At 35.9% G+C, this 15,080-nt stretch overlaps 2 protein-coding genes across 4 annotated transcripts; both read left to right on the top strand.

The window, feature by feature from the left end:
* Nucleotides 1-302: 302 nt before the first annotated feature.
* LOC120283939 (CTP synthase-like) lies at nucleotides 303-8,029 on the top strand. 2 transcript variants are annotated; one of them, XM_039290756.1, is made up of 23 exons: nucleotides 303-513; nucleotides 1,643-1,722; nucleotides 2,430-2,516; nucleotides 2,605-2,655; nucleotides 2,744-2,861; nucleotides 2,971-3,027; nucleotides 3,859-3,923; nucleotides 4,132-4,215; nucleotides 4,397-4,447; nucleotides 4,525-4,587; nucleotides 4,698-4,744; nucleotides 4,832-4,901; nucleotides 4,990-5,052; nucleotides 5,681-5,770; nucleotides 5,853-5,891; nucleotides 6,043-6,192; nucleotides 6,312-6,389; nucleotides 6,465-6,550; nucleotides 6,639-6,687; nucleotides 7,052-7,132; nucleotides 7,214-7,307; nucleotides 7,572-7,644; nucleotides 7,790-8,029. In XM_039290756.1, the coding sequence occupies exons 1-23, from the start codon at nucleotides 372-374 to the stop codon at nucleotides 7,956-7,958; spliced, it is 1,887 nt and encodes a 628-aa protein (XP_039146690.1). In that variant the 5' UTR covers nucleotides 303-371; the 3' UTR covers nucleotides 7,959-8,029. The 2 variants fall into 2 exon arrangements, with proteins under 2 accessions (XP_039146690.1, XP_039146692.1); XM_039290758.1 differs by having other exon boundaries at nucleotides 304-513; nucleotides 7,785-7,900.
* Nucleotides 8,030-9,392: 1,363 nt separating this feature from the next.
* LOC120283937 lies at nucleotides 9,393-13,864 on the top strand. 2 transcript variants are annotated; one of them, XM_039290749.1, is made up of 5 exons: nucleotides 9,393-9,660; nucleotides 10,530-10,579; nucleotides 11,003-12,707; nucleotides 12,817-13,192; nucleotides 13,299-13,864. In XM_039290749.1, exons 2-5 carry the CDS (start codon nucleotides 10,538-10,540, stop codon nucleotides 13,639-13,641), a joined length of 2,466 nt encoding a protein of 821 aa, XP_039146683.1. In that variant the 5' UTR covers nucleotides 9,393-9,660; nucleotides 10,530-10,537; the 3' UTR covers nucleotides 13,642-13,864. The 2 variants fall into 2 exon arrangements, with proteins under 2 accessions (XP_039146683.1, XP_039146684.1); XM_039290750.1 differs by lacking the exon at nucleotides 10,530-10,579 and having other exon boundaries at nucleotides 9,396-9,660.
* The last annotated feature ends 1,216 nt before the right edge of the window (nucleotides 13,865-15,080 follow it).

Below are 15,080 nucleotides of genomic sequence, written 5' to 3'. Positions count from 1 at the left end.
ATTATAAGAAGGCTAAGTAAGTGCCTTTCTCTTTATTGACTTCAATCATTTTGTCAAACTTATTTTTGTCAAAGAAAAATCTAAAATATTTATTATATGTATTTATTTCTTGTTCTTATCTAAATCTCAGTCACATAATTAAAAAAATATATATTCTTGATTAAAAAAAAAAAGTAAAATTCTAAGATTTTTTAACTCCTATTTGTAGAAAAAAAAACATGATGATATATAAATGAACGGTTGAGATGATGTCACGCGGAGCATCGAGTTCTATTTTCTTTTAATATATTGCTTTTCATTTTCTTATTTTCAAGCGATTGAAGAAGGGTTTTGGAGCGGTTGCATTGCGGCTCCCGCTCCGGTGAGGTGAGATGGAGAGGGCGATGGGGAGGCCGATGAAGTACGTGGTCGTCACTGGCGGAGTTGTGAGCGGGCTTGGAAAGGGAGTCACGGCGAGCAGCATCGGCGTCGTTCTCAAGGCCTGTGGCCTTCGTGTCACCTCCATCAAAATAGGTAGCTTTTTGTTCTTGGTTTTGTTTCTGATCGTTTTTGTGATTGCTTTTTTGTTAATTATTAGTGATTTTATTATCCATTGTTCTTCTTATGTGGGTGAATGATCTTTCTTTCTTTGTTTTTTTTTTTCTGATGATTTTTAGTCGGTTGTTCTTGATTTTAGAATGATTATCCTCCTTGGATGATGAAAGGTCTCATCTTTTTATTATGTATTTATTTATTTATTTTGGCGAAACCTTCTATGAGGAATATAATAGTTTACTTTTTTGTTTCCCTTCCTTTGTCTATCTGTTGCTTTCTTGGATTAGTTTCCTTTCTGATTTTTCTTTTTTTTTGGGTTGAGTTTAAGTCTCCTGTTCTTGCTTCTTTGGCAGCATTGAGCTTCCTCGAGAAATTAAAATGTCATTTTTTCCTATTATTTATTATTATTGTTTCTTTTGCTAAAAGCGCGTGTAGTATGATGTCAAGGGTTTTGGGTTTTATTTTGTGATTTTATTGGGACGCTTCAAATACGTTTTCTTTTTGTACGTTTCTTTTTTATGGTCAAAGCGTTTGGAAATGCAGGGCTTTCGTTCTTCTCCTGGAGCTTTTCCATTTTTTGGGCTTGAATTAATAAAAAAGGGCCCTATTGTTTTTTATTTTGCACTATTCTGCATCCTTTACTTGATTCATGGTTAAATCTCTTCGCTTTTTTGAGTTTTTTCTTTCCTTTTTTGGCCCGAAATTCCCATCTCTCTGTGTAGACCTTTTATTGAGAATGGGTTATAATGAGAAAGCTTTCTTTTTGGTTTTTTTCTCCTTTATAGATGTATCATTGTTTGTCTATGTGACATGTTATCTGTAGGGGACATGAGGTTCATTTTTTCTTTAATTTTGTTTCTTTGTCAAAGAAGTTAGAATTTGAAGCTATTTTGGTGTAAACCTGTTTGTTGTTATGCTTGGAGCATTCTCCCAAAGCTAATCTCTCTCTCTCTCTGTGTGTGTGTGTGTGTGTGTGTGTATTTATCTTGATGGTAAAGGTGCTTGATACTTTCACAACTTCTCACTCGCATGCCATCAGTCATTTTGATTTCTGGAAGCTGGAGATTATAAAGTCACTAATTCAGATGTTCCCAATTTTTGACTGCAGACCCATACTTGAACACAGATGCAGGGACCATGTCACCTTTTGAACATGGGGAGGTTTTTGTTCTTGATGATGGTGGCGAGGTTTTTCTTCTTGACTTGTTTTTCTGATGATCCAGTATACTTGTCACTGTTGGAATTAACACGCGCACATATCTGTAGATGGAGTTTGTTTTATGTTTCTGGTTTATTGTATGTATCCTAATGGCAGGCTTAGTTCTGTTCAGCATTATCTTGTTTTATGCAAGACATATTTTAATTTATAATGTGCTACCTTACCCTAAAGGATAGTTATGACAAAGTCAGTCCTTATAAAATTTCCTTATTAGATAATTGAAAGGGAGTCTTTTGATGCGGTGTCCATGCTTAGGAATCATCGTTTTTCTGGATGGGTCAATGTCTAGGGAATCTAGAATTATCCTTAACATTTGATTTGAATTAGTAATTCAAACTAGCAAATGGAAACATAGAGAATGATAGAAAGCACTAGTTCTACAAGGAAAATTTCTGGCTCAACCACAGCTTTGGTGCCATTTACTTGATTTAAACCTGATCAGTGTGATGTTTTACTCTGTTTAAACTTGTTTTTTCATTAAACACTTGCTATAATGGGCATGTCAGAATGTTATATGGTGCCTTCTTACCTTGCATATCTTAAATCAGAGTCTATATCTTTTTACTCTTCTTTTTGCTCATTCCCTTGCTATCTAGAGGTGGATATTTCCTATGCCATTTTTTAATGATGACAATTACATTTATGAGTGCTTTTCATTCTTTTATTGTATCTATAGGTAGACTTGGATCTGGGAAACTATGAGCGATTTTTGGATGTCACACTAACTAGAGATAACAATATCACAACAGGAAAGATTTATCAGGTAAATTTCTTTCCACAAGGAGAGTTCTAGTCATGTTAATGCTTGCCTTTGTGTCCCATTGTAATGAATGCATTTAATTCTGGTTCAGTCCGTCATTGACAAAGAAAGGAGGGGTGATTATCTTGGAAAAACTGTTCAGGTAGTTGCCGGAGACCATGATTATTGAAATTATTTCCAGAAATGGAGTTGATGATTTTGAAATTTGCTTGCTAACAATCATGGTTCAGGTTGTTCCACACATTACAGATGCCATTAAGGACTGGATTGGCTCAGTATCTTCTATTCCTGTAGATGGAAATGATGGCCCAGCTGATGTTTGTGTGATAGAGTTGGGTGGTACTGTAGGTAAGATCACAATTTATGTTCTACTAGTGGGAACTGCAAATATAGCATAAACATATTGAACGATAACATATATACACTCACAGGTGATACTGCTTCATTTGTGTCTTAGGTGACATTGAGTCTATGCCATTTATTGAAGCTTTGCGCCAGTTGTCATTTTCTGTTGGTAAGACAGCCTTTGTAGAATTTTGTCTGTGCCCCTTGATTTTTATTTGCATGACTTATACTATTGGAATTAACACAATGCCACATCTCACTACTTCTTGAAGACCCATTATGTAATGTGCACAAAAGAACTCGCATGATAACACAGTTGCCACCTGTTGTCATTGCCATTATTTCGTGCTGGGGGTGTATTGATCCAGAACTCAGCCCCAGTTTTTATCACATTGACATCAGTCTGAGACAATCACATTGGCTATTCATTTAGAGTCTTTGAGTTTGAAGATGGGTTATTTATATAATGAGAGAAAGCTAGGGGGTTACATGAGGTGCATATGAAACATTTTTATTTTACTGGTATTTACCCTGCTTTTATTTTGGTTATATGAACTTTTGGTGAGTGAAACCTGGGCCAAAAAGTGTGGTGTCCAAAGAAATTTTAAAGGATGGTTTAGTGTAACGAAGATGATGTTCCAATTTAGGAAAGCAAAGGAAAGGTCATTTCAGTAAACAAAATAACTAGAGAAGGCAATGTTAGAGTTAGGTTGGGGTCAAATTTCATTTTCAGTGTAAATTTGGTTTACTTTGAATAGAAACTTGGCAAATGAAATGGTTGGGCATTTCTAAAATTGGATTTCCATAGGTATGAATGAATATAGGTGAAACACAATAGTTAAGTGGTTCAAACGGTTTTAATGTAACTTGTGTTGGGTTTTATTCCTGCCATACAAACAACCGTGGGTTACAGCACAACTGTATCAGTGGTATGTATGTGGTTCATGCTTGTAGTAGCATATTTTGCAGTCTTGACTAATTTAAATTTCACACATTGCAGGTAAAGACAATTTTTGCCTGATTCATGTGAGCCTTGTACCAGTGCTTGGGGTTGTTGGAGAGCAAGTGAGTTTTCCTTCCCACTACTTTTATTTGTTCACAGCTCGTTATGGTCATCAAATAGTAGAGAGAATACCATTTTTCTTTTTTCTTTTTTTTTTCCTTCCTTAAATTTCGTTGTGATTATTCTATTAGAATCATTTGTGCATGATCGGTACTTGTTTTGTTTTTGTAATTAAGCAAATGGTATTTCGTATATATTTGATTTTTCTAGAAAACAAAGCCCACACAACATAGTGTTCGAGAGTTACGGGCTCTTGGTTTGACTCCTAATCTGTTGACGTGCCGATCTGCACAGGTATTTCTTCTTATCTCATCTAGCTTTTGTCATGAACTTGTGTGCATCAGTGTTTTCATGTGTATTGATTATTTATGATATAATCATTCTTGCTTTAACAGCTTTGGAGCTGTTTCTTTATCTTTTAAGCCTTAGACATCTTGGTGGACTCTAATAAAGATGACTTTTCCTTGATTCTCAGCCACTAGGAACAAGCACGAAGGAGAAGCTTTCACAATTTTGCCATGTACCAGTATGTATTTGTGGGTACAACTGCTTGACAAACTCTTAATTAAAATGTACTATCTCATTTGGATATCTTTCTAACAGGTTGAAAATATTCTTAATATCCATGATGTTCCTAACCTTTGGCATATTCCACTACTGCTCCGTGTGAGTTTTCTATGTATATTTGTTCACTCACGTACCAGCTCGACCTGGTACTAGTTCTATGTTTTACACTAAGGGCCAATATTAATTGCTTTATGTTAAACTTTCCTCAGAATCAAAATGCTCATGAGGCTATATTGAAACAACTAAATTGTGCCAGGTAAGATTTATGCTTTGATCTGCTAATCAGAATTGACAATGTTTGAATTTAATTTGGATAACTAAGTACAGAATATCTTTTTTCCAGCATTGCTACTCCACCAGATTTAGTTGGCTGGACAAAGATGGCAGAGTTATATGATAACTTAATGGGAACTGTCAGTATAATCAACTCTCCAGATGTTATACGATGATATTATTTTGTAAGTGCTAAGTGCATGTAATTGAACTTTGCTGTTTCTGCAGGTTAAAATTGCAATGGTTGGAAAGTACACAGGCCTTACAGATTCTTATTTATCAGTGGTGAAGGTGCTACCACTTTGTCAATACAATTTCTTATTTGATTTAATTTTTACTAATTGCATATATATATATATATATATATATATATATATATTCTACTGCATACCAGGCCATAGCTTTATTAGTGTGGTAGTTCAATGAATGCTGACTCTATAGTAAGTTCAGGTGTTAAATTAGGCCTTAATCTTATTTACAATAATTTCTTGGTTCAGCAATATTTTCATATGTTGGATGATAGTCACATTCTCAGACATGATCAAGAAATGATGTGAGGTACATTGCTAAAAATAGGATTATTAGTTTGGAACTTCAGTCATTTGGCCTGTGAATTCTTGTGTTGTAAGTTGGATAAACCAGTAAATATATAAAATAATAGTATAAATGTTTAGGATAGTGAATTTAATACTCATATTTTACACTTGGTCATCTCATATATCTTTTGAAGTCTATCATGTGTTCAGTATTTGCTAGGCATGGGGTCTCCCTAGAGTTTTATATCAGCCCATGATTATTGAAGCAATGACATTTTGATAATGCAAGGGGCCTTGATGTTAATTATATTTGTGTATTCGTGTATTCGTGTTGATCACTTATAATTGGATTTAATAAAAACTTGCATTGTTCCATATGGCAGGCCCTTCTGCATGCTTGTGTTGCTTGTTCTTTGAAGCCATCAATTGAATGGATTGCGGCTTCTGATCTTGAGGATGAAAGTGCAAGAACAGTACTGAGCCATCAAGACAACTTTAATTTGATGTCTAATTTCTTAATTTTGTACTTCTTATTCCATCTATGTCCTCATGCAGACTCCAGAAGTGCATAATGCAGCATGGGAAAGTCTGAAAGTAAGGATCTTTCTATATTTCATTATTCCTTATTGTACATTGTCATTCTTTGTATTCTGGCATATTTCTGACACATTAATAATCTCAATCATAGTTATTTTCTGTTTATTAGTACTTAATATAAGAGTTGCATGCATAATCTCAAGTGCAGAGTTGTTCATGCATTTTGGTTCCTGGAGGGTTTGGTGATCGTGGAGTGCCTGGGATGATATTGGCTGCAAAGTATGCTCGAGAAAATAAAATCCCATATCTTGGAATTTGTTTGGGGATGCAAATTTCTGTGATTGAGTTTTCTAGATTTGTAAGCACAAACTACTGGTTTATTAGTCTTGTTTTCATGCACGTCTTTCTTTCTTTTCTTTTTTTTTTGGTCATATGTACCTCATTCGCTCTGCTTTTGAATTTCTTGAACTCACTTAGGTTTTGGATCTGGAAAGAGCAAACAGTGATGAGTTTGATAGCTCAACACCCTATCCAGTTGTTATATTTATGCCTGAGGTATTTGATAGTTATGCTTAGTGCGAGTGCTTTATCAGTGCAAATAAATTCATTACGTTAAATGCTTTCATACAGGGCTCAAAGACACATATGGGAAGTACAATGAGATTGGGATCTCGGAGAACTTTCTTTAAAGATGCTGATTGTCTTGCTTCCAAGCTGTGTGATATAAACTTATACCCTACTCTCTTCCTATTGGATTGCTTTTTATGTGATCACACTATTTGAGTAAATCTTTCAAATTGCCAGATACCAAAACCCTAGTTTTGTTGATGAGCGACATCGTCACAGATATGAGGTTAGTATTAAATTGTTGTTCCAGCTCAATTTTTGCATGCTTTTGTAGACCTTGTGAATTCTACAGTCAACTGGCTACCTCCATTCTATTTCTTTATGGTTTGGCACATGTCTAATGTACTTCTGTCAATTAATAAACAGCAGAATCGGTATTCAACTTTTGCAGGAGGTAGTAAGTAAGCTTATATCACTCTTAAGGACATTTAAACCATGAAATGTTGGACAATTTATGCAAACACGATTCAAGTTTCTTCTCTATGATGACTTTGATCGAAAGTTAGTCTAGAAGGACTTTGAAAGTCCCTTGAATTATAATGTTGTGGCATTGGGGGCATGCTTAGGCATTTTGCTGAAACCTCCTACAGGTAAATCCTGATTTTGTCAACAGACTGGAAGCTGCTGGCCTTAAGTTTGTTGGAAGCGATGAGAGTGGGAAAAGGATGGAGGTACTTCACCACTAAATTTGCTTTTGTTGATTCAATCTTTTTTAAAAGTCATGTTTGTCTGACACGGTCATCCTTGAGCAGATTCTTGAGTTAAAAGATCATCCCTACTATGTAGGCGTGCAGTTTCATCCAGAATTTAAATCAAGGCCTGGAAAGCCATCTGCTTTATTTTTAGGTAATCCCTATCACCTTCATTCATTATGTATCATTCAATAACTTCCTGGCATGGAAAAAGGCCTTCAAAAATCTTCACGAAGTTAATAACCTTGAAACCAATTATAGCCATGTAATTCTGTTGAACACTAGGTCATCTGCACGCATCAGTGTGTGATTTTTTTGGTATGGTGGAAATTTATGACGTCGTGATTATCTAGAGTTTGAGCTCTTAATTAGTACATTATGTTATTTTAATCCTGTGTCAATGCTGGTTTCCTTCTAGGTCTTATATTGGCAGCTACAGGAAAACTGCAGGCATATTTGGGCAGGCTCCCAGATGACATTGCCAATTTTAGGTAGCATATGTTCTTGCTTGGGCACCCCTAAAAGCTCATCTAGATCATCAAAACCTTTTTTTGTTTACTATCTCTTTTCTTTTTTTTTGGGTTAAATTTTATTTGTTGCTATCTAATTCTTCTTCTGTTTTGTATCTTAGGATAGAGTTGCTGAAGATCGAAGCATAGAAAACTGCATTGAATTAAGAAATGTAGCGCGAGTTTTGACATCAACTGCTTTGGATTCGTCTCATTGGTTACGCTTATACTTAGCTTTGAAAAAGAAAAATAATTGTGGTGGAGGATTACAATTTTGTCTGCATTCAAATCCTTAGCATGATAAATTTTGGGTGGATCATGTAGTTTATACATGATTACTGACTAATTTCATTTGAGTTTTAATACATGTATTTTCTCTATATCGTACCGTAATGCTGCCAAATTTATACTCTTGTGCCACAACTTTGTTTTATTTCTTGATTTATTTATCAAAAATACAATGAATTGTCTTCGAGTGATGAATAAGTGCATCACGTGGCAAGCGACAACGATGCCTGGCGTTGCAGCTTCATCTGCTCATAGAACTTGGCAATGAACTCCTCCGCCTTCATGTCGATACCTTGTTCATCTTGTTCAAGACCACTGTTGAAACTAGCAACTGGTTTGATGCACGGGAAGCACGACGACAACCCCCTCGAAGAAGTTTTCTGCAGATAGAAGCCGAAGCGGAAGGAAGGTGTTTCATCAAATGACAGCTGATGATGATCGCCGTAGTACATTCTATATCGGAGTGTTCATGGTTGAACATTGATAATGCTCTCGTCTTAATGGCAAACCATGCTCGGCGAGCCAAGGCCGATGCTGATGTATTCTTCTTTGCTGTTATATCTTTTTTTATTTGGGGAAAGGGAGCTGGATCAGCTATTTATTGAAATGAAAACAAGAAGTACAGAGAGTCTGGAAAAACATACAAACAAGAAACGAAAAAACTAGGAAGACTAACAAAAACAGCAAAAGAGAAACAAAGAGCTGCTAATCTAAAGGAGATTACAATAAGATTCCACTTCTGTTGAGCTGCTTCATTAACCAAAATATATTGAGGAGAGAGAGAAAGACTACTGGTGATGGTTGAAGTGTGTATAGGAGCATAAGCAATGGTATTTATATACAAGTCTCAAAGACTAAAGAACGTTGGTTTTGTGACACAAGTAACACATTGAGGTTGCATGCATGTTACTTTCTGGTCTCCTGCTCTAGATAAGAATGAATGTGAAAACAGCTTACTATTTATGTTTGTTGACCTAATTCAGTACTGTGATGAGCTTGAAATGTCTCTTAAATTGTGTCAGATAATTAATTAAGTAATTAATTCACCGTGTTTGTCACAAATTTATATTATTATATTTTACATTAAAATATCATTATTAAATATGACAAACAATATTATTAATCTTGGAAGCCGACGAGCTTATAACGCAGCGGTATGATTATTGTCTTAAGTTTAAATTTTCCGGATGTAAAAAAGTGATAATAAGTTTCTAGTGCGAGTTAGGGCGGCTTGCGCAACTCCTGACATGTGACTTATCCACGTTAGTATTAAAAAAAAATATATATTAATAATAGAATTTCAAATAATAATAATTTTTTTAAAAAAAGTTAGCAAACAATAGCATTGTCAGTTGTTTTTTTTTCTGGTTTTTCGTTTCTCGCGAGGGAGAAACGTTTCGGAGAAACGTCGAGAAACGTTTCTCCCTCGCGGGGCAGAAACGCGTTGGAAGATAATAGAACAGAAACTTTGTTTTTTTTTTTTATCTCTATTGTGTGAAACCCTAGCAGCAATTTCATAGCGCTTCCGTGTTTTTTCCGTTTCCCGTTTCCCCGATGAACCCATCGGCGTTCCTCGACGTTGGACACGGCCGTTTCTCAAACGGATTGTGAAACGGGGCCGGAGTTTCGAGTCAACCGCCGCACGGCCTTCTCCTTCGATCCCTTCTTCCCTTACCGCCGCCGAGGCCGGAGCTGATTGATTAGGAAAGGGTGAGAGGATTGTTCTCGTTTAATGCTTTGGGTGTTGTTATTCGTCGTTTAACCCTAGTTTTTTTTTTTTTTAAAAAAAAATTTGATGATTTGTGTTTGCATGGTTGTGGGAATCGATTCGTTTGGTGGTTTTACATTGTTTTCTCTTTTGATTCTCATTGATTTTCGAGTAAAAAAGCAATCTTTAGTAATGAATCGAAAGAAGATTTCTTGGGGGTTCTTTCTTTGTTCGATGGGGAATTGATGATTAGGTTCGGAATACTGGTCTGAAAGGAATTTGCTTCTCTTGCGCGCTTGCGTTGATTATGGAACCCTAGTTATTTCCCGAGCTGGGAAACTCGATTGACTCCATGGGAAACGAGGATCGGGTTCCTTGTGGTTTCCCCCATGATTATTTTTGTCGCTGTTCACTCAGCTTTGCTACTAAGATTTTGTGGTTGGATATTCTCATTTTTTTTTTCCAAGAATCAAAGATAAAACCCAACTTCATTGTGGGTTTCTTCTTCTCAGTGTTCATGCTGTCTCACAGTTTTTTTTTGTTTTTTTCTTGATTAAAATGGAACTATAGCTTTATACAGTTGAATAATTTAGTCTTAATCATCCTAGTGCAATGAACGGGAACATGACATGCAGATAGTAACTCAAAGTTATTGCCATCTGTAATTGTTTGTTCTGGATCTTGCAAAATTAGTAAGATTTAAATTCAGATTCCAATCTAGCTTGATGAAAATTTCAAATCATTCTGGTGAGCCACTTATTTGTTTATATAAGGTGGTTTGAGATTTCTCTTTTGCTTTCTTTTGCCTGTTTCTTCACTGACTTTGGTCTCTACATTTGGCACTTATTTCATTTTTTTTTTTGTTTAAAAGATTATGCAATGTGCTGCGCCACAACTTTCAGTATGGCAATTATTTGGCAGGTGGGTATCGTCAAATTAGTTGTTGCTTGTAATGGAATTGAATTGTAAGTCTGTTCTCGTGGTTTGATTTTGTTGTGATCAGGCTTTCTACGAAGAAAGCGAAACCTTTGCATTGTTGTTGATAAATTGGCCTCATTCAATCCATGAGAATGGTATGACTGGTGTGCCATAGTTAGTCCCTTCGGGGGGTTTATTTCTAGTAAACTATTTTGCCCCAATCTATCAATTGCTTTGTTTGGATCAATTAATGATTAAGGTTTATCTTGTAAATATTTTTGGAGAAATGATCACTGCTCATTTGTGCATGTCTTTTTCCCCTTTCTTTTTTGTTCTACTTATGGACAATAACTTAATCATGTCTTATTCATTATCAGTTTTCTTTATTTACAATCCTGTTTTGAATCTTTATTTGTATATATACAGAGGATGTCTCGGGCATCTGCTTTTGTGGATGAACATGTTGGGGCCAGTGATACTGGGGCGGATTTTCCAGCTATTGATGAAGGTCATTTTGTCTTTGAGGATAAAAATTTAATTTATAGTGAGAGTGATCAAATGCAACATGACTTTGAGGCACAGGTTGGAGAAGAATCTCCTTCTGACTATGGAGCCACTGTGTTATGGAAACACGTTGTTAAGGGGAAAAAATGCGGTAATGCTCATGGGGGTTCTCATGTTTTTAAATGCAAGTATTGTGAGAAGATATATCATGGGACATATACGCGTGTATATGCGCATTTGATGGGTCATAAGAAAGGAGAAAGTAAAGGAATTGGTTATTGTGCTGTTGTGAAGGGAGACAAAAACTTGCAAATGCTTTTACAAAGAGAGGTTGAGCAAGCTGAGAGCTCTCCAAGTAGCGCTCCATTGAAGAAATCAAAACTCACTGCAAGTTTTGGCATGACTTCCAATGGCCCCTCTTTAGCATTGTCCTATGTAGGTCCCTCGGAGAAAGATTATCAAATGCATGACGGGAATGATGTTGATTCTAAAGTCATGCGCTGTTTATGCGCCAATGGCATCCCTTTCAGTGTGTTGAGATCACCTTACTGGGATGAAATGATTACAGCAATCAATCGAACTCCAGGATACAAAAGCCCTTCTTGTGAAAGAGCACAAACTGTCTTGTTGGAGAATGAAAGGCACAGAGTTGAAAGAGAGTTTGACGATTTTAAACAGAAGTGGACGCAATATGGTATTTCGATCATCTCAAATGCCCAAGCTGATGTCAAAAACCAATCTCTAATTAACATACTAGCTTCAAATCAATTTGGTTCGTTATTCTTGCATGCCTTTGAGTATATGGTTCTTGATAAATCTCCAAGGAGCATTTCAGATTATATGTTGAAAGTGCTTGAAATGGTAGGGCCACACAATGTTGTTCAGTTGATCACAGAAAACACAGCTAACTTTAGAGCTGTCAGTGATGAAGTGATGAAGACATATTCTCACATATTCTGGACACCTTGTATGGTTAACATTTTGCATTTGATATTGAAAGATTTGATCCATTCTAGTGACAATAATTCACTATCTTGGCTGGAGAGGACTTGTTCCACTGCCAAGGGTTTAGTGAAATATATTGTTGACCATCCCCAAGCTGCAGAGATCTTTCAAACCTACCCAAAATTGGAATTGCTTAAAGTTGCTACAACCAGTTGGGCACATTATATCACTCTTCGCCTTTTACTTGATGTGAAAGATGCTATACGGGCTGCTGTGTTATCTGATCAATGGATCGTTTGGACGAGCACCTCTCCTTTGGATGCAAAACAAAAACTCACAGATCAAACTGTAAAGGCGGCAATTATGTCTGACAGCTTTTGGCAGGCTCTCCAGTTAGCATTGTGTATTATAAAACCGGTATATAAGATGGTTAAATTCACTGATCAAGATGGCCCTTTAATTGGGGAAGTATGTGAGAGGATGGATAACATGCTGGGGGAAATCAAAGATAGTTTGCAAGGTCAGGAGGAAGTCTTTGCGGCTGTGCAAACTGTTGTCGGAGAAAAGTGGAATAAAATGAACATGCCTTTACAATGTCTAGCTCATGCCCTCAACCCAAAGTACTATGACGAGGAATACCTTCAACTCCCTGGTCCTGGTGGTACTGAGAGACGCAAACCAGGTATATTTTTTGAAATCTTGCTTATTGTAATGTCATCAATTAGCAGCATTTTTGAACTTTAAAGTATCAGCAAGATATGTCACTGATATGTCTTTGCATAATCAAACAGATTTAGATGATCATATTTTTGACAGAGCCCAATTAGCAATACAAAAAATGTATCCAAATCCTGAAATTCAAGATACAGTCCGTGTTCAATTCATGTCCTTTATGGAGAAGAAGGGAAGATTTTCCTCTCCAACAGCCAAAAGAGATGCTAAAAACCCTAAAATCAACGTTTTGCAGTGGTGGAAATTTCATGGTGGTGATACAAAGGAACTGAGAGATTTAGCATTCAGAGTACTTGCACAACCAATTAGCACTTGCTCTGTTGAGAGACCATGGACCAATTATAACTTCATCTGTAATGCGAAACAAAATGGACTGAATGCAAACCATGCTGATGATCTTGCTTATGTTCATTCAAACTTAAGATTATTGTCCAGGTTCAGACCATCCTTCTATTTTTCACATTAATTGGTTGTCATTAGGTTTCTCCGATCACCATGATAGCAAGTCACATATTTGATTGATTTATTTTTCATTTTTCAGGTACAATTCAGATTATAAGCACGGGCCACACCGTAGATGGGATGTAAATGCGGAACTTCCTGTTCTTGAAGAGTCTGCTTTGAAGTTGGAGGACATATGTTTCATAGGTATTGATGATGAAAGCTCAACCTCGAAAGAAGCTTTTCTATCGCTTAATCCCATTCAAGAACTCTTGAGGATTATTGAAGATGTTCCTCCAGTTAGCAACCAGCCTGTTGAGCATAGTCATGCTGCTGGTGCTATGCATTCTAGAGGTAGAGGTAGAGGTAGAGGTCGAGGTGGTGGCGGTTCCAATAGTAATAGAACAACAGATCAGAAGGGGAAGACAAAGAAATTTCTGTGATACCACCAGTGTTGTTGTTTAATGTAAAGATAAATCAAAAGTAATTGTTCTTTGTGCACTTAGGCCAAAAGATATGTGTAATTAAGCTTGATATCTCAAGCTTTTCAGAACTATTTAAGATCATTAGATCAAGATGTATTGCTCGTCCTACAATGCTCAATGAGCAAGACACACGGTGTAATTTACAAAACCAATTTGGCAGGAATAATAATAGATTCTTTCACTTCTTCTTGTTAGTTTTAATGCTCAATCTAGTGTTTGTTCTTGGCCTTTGTCTTTTTAGGTACCAGTGTACATAGACCCTTTAATTTCTCAGGGAACTGTGATGAATGTAAAATGTTCAATCAGTTGCTATTATTGTTATCATGACTGAGAAATAGAAGATGAATGAATGTCAGAAAGTTTTGCTAGTTTTTGCATGGATTCTTATTTCATAAAAGAAAATTCTGCACAATTTTTTTTTTTTTGGAAAGTTAAAAAAAAAAAATTTGTGGTTTGCTAGTTTTGCGGTGTTAACTGTGTGGGTTCTCCGGCTAGTAAAAAAAAAAAAATTATTAATCGTGTTAACTCTTCTTTATTTGGCAGGAGTAAAATGGTTAATTAAGTAAAAAAATTTCTACTTTGCATGAAAAAATATTGTTTTAAACATGATTTCGTTTGATTTTGTAATTTTAAATTATTTTTGTATTTTAGTCGAACTTTAAAAAGGATTAACAGAAGAAAACAAATTTTATTCAATATAGAACAACTTTCAAATGAAATAATAATGATTTTGCTAATACCTCTAACGTTTTGTTAAACTAGCATGAGAAATTATATAGTTAAAAAAAAATTGTATCTCTGTTTCAAGAAACTATATAAAAAAAAAATGTTTGGAAAATTTCCCCTTGACTGTTTGTTTTTGTCCAAGAGAGATGGAAGCTCCGGATCCTCTTTGGCTAACAAGTCATGATCTAAAGTACTTGTGCAGTGGAGTGAGTTGAGCAGTCTAAATCAAATCAAAGATGGGAAGGACACTTGAATTAAAAAATCACATGGCAATAGTACTTCATATGATGCTCACTGTTCATTGTCCATCTTAATTGAATAACTAACACTACATGTTCTCTTTCTCTCAGCTTAGGGGTGGACATTGGCCGGGCGGCCCATGGGCTGGCCCGAACCCAGCCCAAAAAATACAGGGCCTGGGTTTAGAAAGTTGGCCCTAAAACCTGAGACTCAAATGTTTTACTGATTGAATTTCGACTGGGCTGGGTCGATGAATTTTGACCCGACCCGACCCTACCGACTCGAATAAATAAATAATATATATATCATATATTATTTATAATATATATAATTATATATATAATAGTAATAGGGCTTGAAAAGAGTAAACATTTATAATACTTTGATTGTATTTTTTTAAATGTTTGAAAAAAATTTTTAGGGGTTGTAGT

Source organism: Dioscorea cayenensis, chromosome 19, assembly GCF_009730915.1.
Source record: "Dioscorea cayenensis subsp. rotundata cultivar TDr96_F1 chromosome 19, TDr96_F1_v2_PseudoChromosome.rev07_lg8_w22 25.fasta, whole genome shotgun sequence".
Lineage (NCBI taxonomy): Eukaryota > Viridiplantae > Streptophyta > Magnoliopsida > Dioscoreales > Dioscoreaceae > Dioscorea > Dioscorea cayenensis.
The sequence above is the reverse complement of the archived record's forward strand: the minus strand, read 5'-3'. Positions and strand labels throughout refer to the sequence as shown.

What these genes read in the sequence shown, in the direction of transcription:
- LOC120283939 (XM_039290756.1), top strand. Translation starts at nt 372, where the DNA reads ATGGAGAGGGCGATGGGGAGGCCGATGAAGTACGTGGTCGTCACTGGC. An exon ending in CACAATTTTGCCATGTACCA is followed by an intron (nt 4,448 to 4,524) that starts GTATGTATTTGT and finishes TCTTTCTAACAG; the next exon opens with GTTGAAAATATTCTTAATAT. An exon ending in CAGCATGGGAAAGTCTGAAA is followed by an intron (nt 5,892 to 6,042) that starts GTAAGGATCTTT and finishes TCTCAAGTGCAG; the next exon opens with AGTTGTTCATGCATTTTGGT.
- LOC120283937 (XM_039290749.1), top strand. Translation starts at nt 10,538, where the DNA reads ATGTGCTGCGCCACAACTTTCAGTATGGCAATTATTTGGCAG. An exon ending in GTATGGCAATTATTTGGCAG is followed by an intron (nt 10,580 to 11,002) that starts GTGGGTATCGTC and finishes GTATATATACAG; the next exon opens with AGGATGTCTCGGGCATCTGC. An exon ending in AACTTAAGATTATTGTCCAG is followed by an intron (nt 13,193 to 13,298) that starts GTTCAGACCATC and finishes TTCATTTTTCAG; the next exon opens with GTACAATTCAGATTATAAGC.